Source organism: Scardinius erythrophthalmus (genome assembly GCF_964197995.2).
Source record: "Scardinius erythrophthalmus genome assembly, chromosome: 15".
In the NCBI taxonomy this organism is placed as follows: Eukaryota; Metazoa; Chordata; class Actinopteri; order Cypriniformes; family Leuciscidae; genus Scardinius; species Scardinius erythrophthalmus.
In genome coordinates this window covers 33,777,324-33,790,080 of record NC_138235.1, presented here as the reverse complement: position 1 = coordinate 33,790,080, position 12,757 = coordinate 33,777,324, and the positions used below count along the sequence as shown (strand labels likewise).

Here is a 12,757-nt window from a genome sequence, read left to right as displayed (position 1 = left end):
TGCAACACATGATTTTTTGGGGGGTAATACAATAAAAAAAATGTTTTTAAAGTATTTTACAAAACAAACCTGACCTTTGCCGTTGGTCTTCTGTGCTCGACTGCGCATTTATGACTCTCTGCTAGCGGCGCAGTTTACTCTCGCTCAGAGAAAAGCACACACGTTTATCAAGATTAATAAAAACACAACCTGAAATACAACGCCTATAAATACCCAAAAAAGTATCCATGTACTTTCTTTACTGAGTTGAATATCTCCGGACTGAAACTCTGTTTGTCTGATGACAGTCAGAGGGACAGCTAACAAATGTGAACGTGATAACACATTCTTGTTGCGATGAAAACAATGGTTGTACTGTGTTCACCTCAGAGATGGATTGTACTGCATGTTATGTTATTTTAGTCTCGATTTCTCAAAACTTGTGTGCTTTTTCTGGGCGAGTCGGACTGATAGAGTCTCACGTAGCCATGCACAGAAGACCATAGAACAACACCAGGGTGAGTAAATGATAACTTAATAGGTGAACTATCCCTTTAAGAACGGCTAGTTTTGATAAGTTGGAGCTGTGGTGCTCAATAACTTCCTGATGCTTTTTACTGTATCTTTCAAAAAGCCAAAAAAAGAAAAATAAATGAGCCTATTCCCAATGAAAAGTCTAAAAGTTATATCTTCTTAGTCATTTCAATTTTTCTGTGTTAGTTTTAAAGGCTGGTTCAATCAAGAGTTGAACAGAGATGTCTGATGGATCCTCATTTTGAAGCACTGTATTAGATTACACATGCATATTACATTTTTCAATGCTTTTTTTTTGTAACGCTCAACTTTTTCGCTTCTTTTTTAATATCACACTCTTTTAACTGTCTTTCATTAACTCCTTAAAAAAAGAAGACCCCCTATAACTTCATTTTGGCGCATGAAATTTCAAGCCAGCACATTTTTTTTCACTAGTACATTAAAATGAAGGTGCCAGAGGAAATGATACAGATTACACTCACTTTGATCCATCAAAGTGCAAAATCAGTAACTCATTACAGTTTTTGTAGGTTTAGAATACGGTTCATCAAAACGTCTGACACCATTGTGCAAAAAAAGAAACTTTAAATCCATCACTGTCTCTTTTACAATTAAAAACGGTTTTGTTCCAGCCTTTGATCACACTTACAGTAATAAGAACAGACTCTTAAGAAAAAAGCATAATAATAGCGCTACTGTATATATGAATCAGATGTGAAAAACGCATTTAATGCTCGCGTTTCTCTTCGCTCTTCGGCAGCCATTTGGCTGGGAATCCGGCAGCTCTTTGAAATCCAGCTGCCGCTGTGTTATGCCAGGAGTCTTTCCCAACGGATTAATGTTATAAACACTTAGTGGCTGATTTATGATGGACACCTTTGGTTTTTTGACCTTTGAATATCCCTGTCTGAAGATATAAATTTGTTGTGACACAGATTGGAGGGTTTACAGAAGTTTATGACATGCTAAATCTCTGCACAGGCGTGCCAGTGCCTCGTTTTGTAAGCCTAGTTGGACCGACGGCTGTTTTCATTGCTCTGATATAGCGCAGAGAGCCCAACAACCGTGCGCGGGCCTGCGGCGTACCAGCCTGCTAACTGCGCCTCGCTTCTCTGAGAGGTTAAATGAATGAGGTGCCGTACTTGCACGATTACAAAAAGCATTCATGTATGCGCTGCTTGGACCAAATCAAAATAATGCATATTGAATATTACTGAAATTAATACAAATGGCCCACGTCGGAGATCAAATTATGCTTTGGTTGTTCTATTGGCTCAAACATCAATAACAAAAGAGGGGGGGGGGGTGGGATTCGACTGCTGCTGGCCTGCTCGTGTGGCTGCGTCCTTATGTCGACAGTAGTGGATTATGGGAAAGGCTGGTGTATCTCATGTCTGTGGGAGTGGTGTCCTTGCGTTTGATCTTGTACTCCGAAATCCTGCCGCTTGGCAGGGATCACAAGTTGGCTAACACAAGCTCCCTGTTACAAATGGGTAAGGAAGCGAAATGTAACCATTCTTGAAGGGATTTCGGAGAGATCTGGGGCCTGGAAGGTTAACATGTGCCTGTGGTTGTATTAATGTGTATCCCAGATGCTCGGAGGATGGAGAAATTGGAGCCCGGGGAACAGTGACTGCAATAATGCCACCCACATTAATCTATGAAACGGGTGCCTTTTCCAGCTTGATGAGGTTTTATCAGACAGATAATAAGTATTGCAAGTATGCGGCATTGCATTGTTCAAGCTAAATTAATACATTTTAATCATATTATTCAGCAAGGAGGACACATGCATTTGTTTAAACGTGACCTTAAAGACATTTGTAATGCTTTCAAATAAATGCTGTTCTTTCTATTCATCAAACAGTTTCCACAAAACTATGAAGCAGCACAACTGTTTTCAACATTGACAATAATCAGAATTTTGCTTGAGCAGCAAATTATCATATTAGAATGATTTCTGAAGGACACTGAAGACTGGAGTAATGATGCTGAAAATTGCGCATCACAGGAATAAATTTAATTTTAAAATATATTCAAGCAGTTATAAATGAATTGTGAAACAAAGTTAAGTTGTTTAAAAGACAATGGTGATTTTATGCACAATTGTGTGTGAAAATGTCAAAATACTGTAAAATTAGCAAGTATTTTGTTTAATTGTTTTGAAGTGTAAGGACATGGTTTCCAGGCTGAGCTGATCCAACAGCGTGCCCAAGTTATGAAACACGCATTAAACCATTTTAATTGCTCTGAATGAGACACTCCTCAGACCTGTCCTGGTTTTTTATTAGGTTGAAGAGTATTACATGTTCACTAAAATGTAGTGTGGTTGACTAATGCATTTTTCATTTAGCCGTCTATCTTTCATCCGCACTCCAAATAGCCGTCGATTGATTCCTCCAGGTGTATGGTGTCATGGTGACTTTGCTTGTTTAGATTGTAAATACTCTCATGGAGCAGCTATCGTAAAAATCTCATAAACACAAGAGATATGCAGAAACATGCCAGTCTCTGAAAAAGTGCGTTGCACCATGACTTAACTATTTCGTTGTAACAGAACGGGGATTGTGCAATTGTGTACAGGAAGACAAGGTTAATTTCAGTCTCAAAATTATAGTAGGTTTTTTTTTTTTTTTTGATCCCACACATCCTGTAAACAATCTAAAGCTAAGCAAAGACTACACCGCTGTCTGTCATGATGCCAGTCGACTGGCTGAGTGATTACAAACAGTTGAGACACCACAGAGAAGCCATCCACAAGATCTCACTCCTTTTATGTCACAACTATATATACACATTGCAATACATAAAACATTATTCTCCTCTTGGAAGAAGCTAGTGCATGAGCACATTCTGGGATGCAATCATCCGTCGTAGTCAGTCATTTGAGAAATCTTCATTGCGGAAGATCAAGGTCGCGGCATGTCGGGAAACTTTTGTTCCGGCACGTCGGGCCCCTTGTTCGAGGGACCCCATTCTTTGGGTCTGTTTGGGAAGGCTAAATCCCAGCTCCATCTTTATCCATTTGCTGACATCAGTTCACCTCCAGGCTTCCTCCTGAGGCACCTTTGAAATATTGATAAAAAGTCTTATTTTCAGAATCCAAAGGCACAGGACATGGCGAGGGCTACACAGCGTAGCACTTTCAGTCCTCATATTCGAGAGTTGCCCTCATTGAGCATCACCAGCTCAAAAAAAATATTAACCACATGAAAAGCAAGTGCCTGGCCTGGGCTGTTAGGTCCTATGTATATTTAACTGAGCACATCTGTGCGTAACAGCACTTGAAATTCAAAGTGCTATCAAATATGTGGTCATAAAATATAGATGATCTTGATTTTTCGTAACCGCAGCGATTGATGTAATTGACGGACTTGGATATATTTTATATTAAGTAAATAATACAGTGCGGTTTAAGAAGCGATGAAAGATTTAGGAAATTATTTAGAATCTAGTCAATAGTGGTTAATTTGTAGCCAGCACATATTCAGGAGGGATCAGAAGGATGCCAGGTTTCATTTAACTATTTTTAACTTATCTGCATTTATGCGGCCTTGTGATGTTTTTGCCTCGTTTTGAATGAGAATGATTGACAGTAAATAATCACTTTTTAGACATTGTGAACTCACTTTTTTTAACCGTTTAATGCTTTAAAGGGAAATATATCTTCAGATCAACTTTATCGCATGCAGACTCCTTAATAGATTTAACTTTAGGTTTTGAGATGTGCAGGAATCAACTTAACTCCTATCAAATATTTTAGTTTAACAACTCAACTATTGCAATAACGCACATCACCTAGAGAAAATCACCTTTTGTTACTCTGCACCCATACAGCTGTTGTAAACAGATGAAACCTTGAGAAAACTAAGTCAGTGACTTGTGACTTATGAATCACACACACTGCCAAATTGCCCACTATTACCAAGAGAAGATTACAGGCACACAAGCTTCTGTGAGAAAGGATTACAATGCTACAGAAGGATGACAGTACTGCACACTGATTTTTTAATAATAAATTACATCAATTTATTTTTTTTCTTCTTTTAAATCTCTAATGCTCACATATGTATTGTATATACACTAAAAAGATTTGATTTTTACAGTTATATCTAAGGTTATACCTTTAATACATAATTCAAGAAAAATACAATAACAAATTATTCTTCCAAACTGAAGGAAACTTTTCTCAGGAAATATCGCGAATTCATCTCATTAATCACTGTATTACAGTTCGGTTGACAGCACTAATAACACTTTTTCTCTGTCTCTTCTGTTTTCAGCATATGAGCCAGATGATGATGTCGGTGTCCAAGAGTCGATCACAGGGGAGGAGGGCGAAAATGAAATGCAGACAGAGGAGGAGAATTCTGAGAGGCCCACTTCCAAGGACAAAGAAGACAAAGACATAGACAACAAAAGCAGCTACAGCTTCCAAAACTCTCCGGTCAGTGTCCTATCCAACCAGGAGGTTGAGCTGGAATCCCGTCTGAGCGATGGCAGTGACAGACTGTCTGACTTTAAGACCTCACCACCAGGAAGTCAGAAGGACACAGAGAGCCAGAGCTCAAAAGTGAAGGATGACATGCACAGTAGCCTGGAGAAAATGAGGGCTGCCTATGCCAACTTCCTTTCAGACTCCTACTGGTCAAAGATTGGACTAGATTTGAAGGTTGCTAACACTGGCAGCAAAGCAAACTGTGACAGCACCAACGGGAGCACCAAGAGCGAGTTTGACTGGCACCAGGACGCACTTTCAAAAACCCTGCAGCAAACGCTGTCCCCGAAACCTGTGTCAAAGCCTAATCTATTCAGCTCTGTCCACCTGTACAGGCAAAGTAGCAAAGCGTGCGGCACTGTCTTTACGGGAGCTAGCCGGTTCCGCTGCAAAGACTGCAGTGCAGCGTATGACACCCTGGTGGATTTGACGGTGCACATGAACAAGAGTGGCCACTACCAGGATGACAACCACAGCAGGCAGAACATCGCCTCCACTTCATCATCCAAGAACCGGAAGAGGAACCTTCAAGACATGGAAGGCAAGGAGGATGCACAAAAGGTGCTGAAGTGCATGTTCTGTGGCCACTCTTTCGAGTCTCTACAAGACCTAAGCGTCCACATGATCAAAACAAAGCATTACCAGAAAGTGCCTTTGAAAGAACCTATTCCAGTAATCACTCCAAAATTACTCCCACCAGCAAAGAAACGTGCATTTGAAGCCACGAGGCCTTGTTCGCCTGACTCCACCACAGGTTACAGTGAGGCACAAAGATTGTCCGGCCTCGCCAATGCTCCCAACAACCGCTACGGCTATCAGAACGGTGCTAGTTACACATGGCAGTTTGAGACATGCAAATCTCAGATCCTTAAGTGCATGGAGTGCGGAAGCTCCCACGATACACTCCAGCAGCTTACCACTCACATGATGGTCACCGGCCACTTCATTAAAGTGACCAATTCAGCCTCCAAGAAAGGCAAACAACTAGCCCTCGATCCTCTAGCAATAGAGAAAATGCAGACTCTTGCTGAACCAGCAGTGAACGAACTCGAAGGAGAAAAGGTTTCTCCAAAAAGCACAGCATCTGGTGACTCTGAGAGGGCTACTCCGAGGGATATGTCACCAGACAAAGCTGAGAAAAATGGAGACAAGGACGACAAACAAGATGAGGAGGACCGGAAGTCCGCTGACGCCTGTTTTAAGTATCCGTACTTGCGAGAAGAAGACCTTGAGCAGGGGTCCAGTGGAGGCGGTGACATTCTCAAGTCTTTAGCAAATACAGTGGCTTCGGCGATCAATAAAGCTCAAACAGGGACCCCCAGCTGGAGCGCTTACCCAAGCATTCATGCTGCGTACCAGCTATCAGGGGTTATCAAGACTGCCTCCTTTTCCTCTTCTCCTCACATCCAGCTCAAGCAGAATCTCAACCACAAGCACAGACCCATCGCACCCAAGGGAAAGTTCTATCAGGGTCTTAGGGGACTTGAAAGTTTCCAGGGACATCACAATTCAGACATTAAAAAGGAGAGGAGTGGCGCATCTGACGGCAAAGAGAGCCAGAGCAGTAGGTTTGATCTGGCGGAGAATGATGACAGTGATTGTCAAGATGATGATTCCTCCTCTTCAAAGCTAGATGCAGACTGTGTAAGTGAAGAGAATGACACAATCAAAGGGAAGTTGAGCCCAGCTTTCTCTGACAGAGGGAACCCATCACCTAGCCCCCCTGCCAGCAACGGGCACAGCAGTTCTTCAGAGCTTGTCAACGACTCCCAGGAAGTCCTTAATATAAACCCTCTAAGCGCACTACAGTCTGTCTTGAACAATCATTTGGGTAAAGCAAACAAGCCCAGGCCCGAAAGCTTCCTCTCTCATCGCACACAATCCATTTTTTCAGAACTGAGTAGAGGTTTAGAGAAACCAGTCTCAGCACTCTCAGCATCTGCTGCCATCAGGACCAGCAATAGCTTCATGTTCACGAATGACGACCAGCCAATAGACTTGACAAAATACAAACAAAACAAACCAAACTGTTCCCTCTTACTGCAGTCCTCCACTCCAGTGCACCAGAAACATGCACTCTCCGACATTGCTGACATGGTGAAGGTTCTTCCAAAAGCCACAACCCCAAAGCCCTCAATACCAGCGAGAGTGCCTGCTATGAAGCTGGAGACAGACGTGCGACGATTCGAAGACGTCTCCAGTGAGATGTACTCGGTTCACAAGCGTAAAGGTCGACAGTCCAACTGGAACCCCCAGCATCTGCTCATCCTTCAAGCCCAGTTCGCCTCCAGCCTTTTTCTTACTTCGGAGGGCAAGTATCTCCTCTCAGACCTCGGCCCTCAGGAGAGGATGCACATCTCCAAGTTCACCGGGCTTTCCATGACCACCATCAGCCACTGGCTCGCCAACGTGAAGTACCAGCTTAGAAAAACGGGAGGGACCAAGTTTTTGAAGAACATGGACACTGGCCATCCGATCTTCTACTGCAATGACTGTGCATCGCAATTCAGAACGCCCTCTGGGTTTATATCCCATCTCGAGAACCACCTGGGTTTCCAAATCAAGGACATGAACAAACTACCCATAGAACACCCAACTAAAATAAAAGAGCCCGAACTTTCAAAGGCGCTCAATGCCCGGCCGACAGATTCTCAGATCACAGAAGAGGAATCTGACTCAAAGTTCAAATGCAAGCTTTGCAGTCGGACATTTGCCAGCAATCACGCGGTCAAACTTCACTTAAGTAAAACTCACAGTAAATCCCCTGAGAATCATTCACAGTTTGTGGAAATGGACAAAGAGTAGCTTTGTTGATTTTTACTACTTGTAGTTATCTTGTTGGTAAATAACTGTAATTGCTCTGCTTTTATAAAACACGGGTCAAATTGTCTACTTTTTTTTTTTTTTCTTCCTCCTTTTTCTTTCCATAATGTTTCAAGTAGCATTACGTAGAATGCTTAAACTTCAACTTCAGAATCAACATTTCATCATATTAAGGACTAAATGGACACACTGGCTGGGTTAGAATGAAGTGTACTGTTAGAAAATAAATAATCATAAAAAGATTAAGAATACATTGACGTAAGTCTTTGCACCCTGTTCAAATGCACCACCAGTAATGAAATGTATTACTGCTTGAGACATAAATGCTGATGTTTGCATGCAATAGCTCTGGCTATGACTACTATTTATTTGTATGATATGGCAAGTTTTAACTGTATTACGTTTAACAACAAATTGATCAATGCATTAACTGTAATTTGCAGATCTGATCATGCACTTGTGTGAACACGCAGGTGGTCAGACACAGGTAGCCAGACACATTAAAAACATTTACTGAAATGTACAGTATATTTGCTCTGTAAAATGTTTGTGTCGCAACGATAGAACAGAAAAGCACTTTAAATAAAAGTTTAATCACGTTTAGGCACAGATTCAGTGTGTGGGCTTACAGATTTGGACAGGTTTGACACGAGGAAGTCTCACATTAATGTATATTTAGCATTGCAGAAAAAAGGTGTCTCATCGGGAAATGCTTAGTGAGACAAAAGAACACTGCACCTTTTATACCATTACAAATAAAGCATTAACATTTTCTAACTGTCTACAAGTCTTCACTTCAATCCATTATTATTGACTGGAACATAACAGAATTGTAACTTACACTTTTGGTTTGAAGTGTTTTTTCAGTATGTTCTATCTTTCTGTGGATTTTTTTGATTCCATTTACCATGTACAGGAGACTGGGGCTAGTTGTCACAAGGTCTCAGATACTGTAAGATTTAATTAAAGTAAAAAGTTAAATTAAAATTCTGTCCTCCTACGTAAATGAGTGAATAAGTGAACACAATGAAACCTACTAAAGATAGAGCTGTGTAACTTTTAAAATGTAATTCAATTCAATTCACATTTATTTGTGAAGCGTTTTTCACAATACACATCATTTCAAAGCAACTTTAGAGAAAATGCATGAGTTCACATCACAATTTAGAGTGATCTGTTATCAGAGGTAAATGTTTCAGTTATGTATTTTAGAAATGTACATGTACAAATCACAGTTAGCTAATTTAAACAATGTAATAATTTAAGGCAGAAACAATGAGCTCACTGAAGTAATGAATACTTGTTTGTTAACATGATTACGACAGAAAATTGTAGCATTGGTGCAATAAATTTACACAATTATTAATTTTAAGTACAGTATGTGTTGGTTAAAAACCTTTAAACCTTTTTTTTTAAGTAAGCTTTTCAAAGAATATTTCATTCCAGATTGCACTGACACAACTTACCCCATACAACTAAACAACTATCTTCTTCTTTTTTCTGGGTAATTGTGGAATTGTTCAATTTTTCATTTTTCATTTCATTTTTGTAGCCAAGACTAAATAATTTGAGAAATACTCTGGAGTAAAAAAAAAATATGACAACTAGCTCCAATCTCATAACATTTGACCCTGATGATGTCACTCGCAGAATCGCACATGAAACACCTCAACATCTTCCCATAGTACCAAAACGATGAAAAATGATAATTGCCCTCTAAACTCGCAACATTTTATGCGTTTTCCTTATTTTTTCAGCAATCAAGCCACCAATTACCACTCCCCATCGTATCTGTTTTATAACAGGAAAGTGACATTTGATAGTAAATGGGAGAAAGAACCTGGTGATTTGCGCATCCTGACACCGTCTTGCCCTCCATTGTTGGAAATGAGCAGGCAATCACGATAGCTCATCAGATGACTCCTAATGCAGTTAAAGTATTCCGCAATAATTCCTCCTTGCATTTATAATTACAGCCATAGAGCTCACACCTCAGTGCACAGATTAAAGCCATAAATTATTTAGCGCCTTGCCTCACCGATGGATTCCTGATTCCCTCCGTTGAGCCATTATGCTTCAGAATACCAACTTCCTTTAAATGGAAGCCTGAGGATGATTTAAGATAGGCTGAACAATATGACAAAACGAACGCAATATTCCGGTCATTTGTGTTTCTTAATTAAAATTGAGAGTGTGCCTCTGAAGTGTCTCGTCAAATGAAAGCGTGCCACGGCCGCGGTAACTCACAATTGAGTCATTTAGCCTTTGCAGCTAATGGTGAAATTTGAAATGACCCTGCCACTGGATGGGCACGTGTGACAGGGGAACATTTGAAATGGTTTTCGAGGTAGCCGCTCAATGTCAGAGATTCACATTAGGGCCCTGGATCCTTTTCGTCATTGCAATCAGGGGGAGGAAATTAGCTGTTTCTAATATTAATTCAGAACAATAATTCAAAGTCATTTGAGATTTATTGCCACATTAAAGGCGAGCTCCAATCGGATACACAATCAGGGGTTTAAACAACCCCGCAATTAATTAACTGTGTCTCTTATGTTTATACGGGATGGCAGTGAAAAAAAATAAAAGCATGCTAAAAGAACAATAGTGAGAGTAAATGAACAAGCGTTTATGGAGATTATTACATTATTGTCATGATAAAGTAATCCTGGACAATTACCAAAGGCCTTTTTTTTTTAAGATCTGGGATGTGTCTCATTTCACTCCCTATGATGTAAATATTGCGAACACAAATTTGATAATTATTGACGACTTAAGAAGCATTTGCTTCTGCACTGGAGCGATTTTAAATAGGACTGTGTGCACTTGCTTCTAAACTAGTGAGCGTATTGAGACACAACCCTGGTTATCATCTTCCGCATCACTGAATGCTTTTGGACCCCTGCATTCTGTCATTTTAAAGTCTTAGTCATTTAGAAGGAAGATTTCGGTGGGGGGAAAAAACATCTACATAGAGCTTCCCCCTGAATGCCTAATCTAGCAAATGTGCTTGTACCGTTTTCTCCAGGCCCATGTGGATCATCTTGTCAGACAGCCACTTGAGAAGTGTCAGTCCTCTGCCTAATTAAGTCACAGCGGTGGAAAAGGGCCGTGTGCATCCAGACACTGATTTTAAACCACACAGAAATAAAGCATTTTAAGTGCACTAACTGGACTGAAAATAAACTCAAATTTGTGGGCAAAAATGTCAGGGAGTCGTTAAGTGTCACATGTCAAATGAACAGCAAAATAATGGGGGACTCTGGAGTGAAATGTTCAGAAAATGACTTGTGTTGGAAAATTTCCACAGTTTTTTTTTACTCTTAAGAGACGGGTTAAAAAATGGGCACGTCGTTTAACCTGGGACGTCACTGATTTATGAATTAGATTGTGAATTTATACCAAAACAGCGGGCTAGCCAGACGGGGTTTAAACTTTGTCGGCTTAAGACCCAAGTTTGATTTGAAGATGAAAAACATACCAAGCACAATGTTCTCTCACCATTCCTGATTTCGAACACACACTTACAGCGTTCAGCGTGATCTAGTGGCTGTAAGAGCAGAAATGAAAGCTGATGCTCTCCGTGTTTTTCCGTCGTCTCCAGTCGCGTTCATATGTAAATTGCGTGAGTTCATTTTGTCCATTAGATCTAAAGATCTAGAAAAAAAACATACCCACCCATAGACCCTTCCCTCGAAGAAATCAGGACAGAAGTGGTTGAAAGTGGACAAAAGAGACGAGGTGTCAACTGGAATGTGTCTCCCTCGTCTACTTGTGATCCCATCGACCAAAACGCATCTTAGGAGTAAACAGGGCCTTATGGCTTTACAAGGCTTTAAAGAACTTGTTCTAATCATGCAGTGTGTATAGGGAGGGAGGGTTTGTTTTGGGCATATGGGCTCTGTTTTGAGCTTTGGGTCAGTGAACCCTGGCTATGTTTACAGGATGAGGGGGAAGGCTGAATCCTGATGGAGTCGCAGCTAATTCATATCTCCATGAGTGACAGATAACCTGGGGGCTACCGGCCTGACAGCAGGACCCATTACATCCTCCTGGCTTGCGTGCTCACAGATGGCCTGCACGTGACCGCTCGGAGTTGGCACACACACTCGCTCGTGCACGTATTAGCTCAGATATTCACATGCCAATAGACAAGACTGTCAAAATAGATTGAGATGTAGCAACAACAGTAACCCGAGGCCTTTTGGGCTCCATTTAATGGAAACATATAACTGATGTTCCATTTTTCCACTGTCAGCAACAGGAACGCCGCTGATAAAGGCAATTCATAACCAATAGATGCACGCTCACATTTGTACAGCACTGACATGCTTTATTCATGTACATATCACAATCTTCATCACTCTTACATCACATAAAGCTGCTGATGTACTGTTAGAGAAAGTGTAAAGAGGAGAAAAATGTACTTGAAATGGGAGAAAGGAATGGATGTTTTTTGGCACAGTCATCAGTCCAATCTCAACAATGTGTATGAATGTTAGCTGGCCCACCCTGATTTTTTTTTTTTTTTACCCTGTTAGTTTTATTTATATATATAAAAAAATCAACTAAAAAATTAAGTTCCTGAACAAACACAGACATAACATAATTTAATAAAGAATTCTTATTTTTGCATTTAATACAACAACTGAAGAATTAATATTTTAAGATATTTTTTCCCCATTTTAAAGATTAAATTCAATTCTGTGTTTTCCGACAATTTATACACAAACACACAGTTATATAATATAATATATATAATATATATGATGAGTTTTTATTTTATTTTTATTTTGAAGATTTAATTGTTTGCCATATAGTAATACAAAATACCCACCACATTAAGATAGCATAAAATCAGTGCTGACAAAATTTTTGTTGATTATATAATATGAGTAATGGTCCTGAAAATGAAAGATATAT

At 40.2% G+C, this 12,757-nt stretch overlaps 1 protein-coding gene across 2 annotated transcripts in view; it reads left to right on the top strand.

Moving 5' to 3' along the window:
* tshz2 (teashirt zinc finger homeobox 2) overlaps positions 1 to 8,610 on the top strand; it is a 131,620-nt gene extending 123,010 nt beyond the window's left edge. For both annotated transcript variants that reach the window (XM_081386767.1, XM_081386766.1), the window contains one exon: positions 4,797 to 8,610. In XM_081386767.1, the coding sequence (XP_081242893.1) occupies positions 4,862 to 7,816 (2,955 nt within the window). In that variant the 5' untranslated portion in view covers positions 4,797 to 4,861 and the 3' untranslated portion in view covers positions 7,817 to 8,610. The remainder of the gene's footprint in view (positions 1 to 4,796) is intronic.
* Positions 8,611 to 12,757: the final 4,147 nt, after the last annotated feature.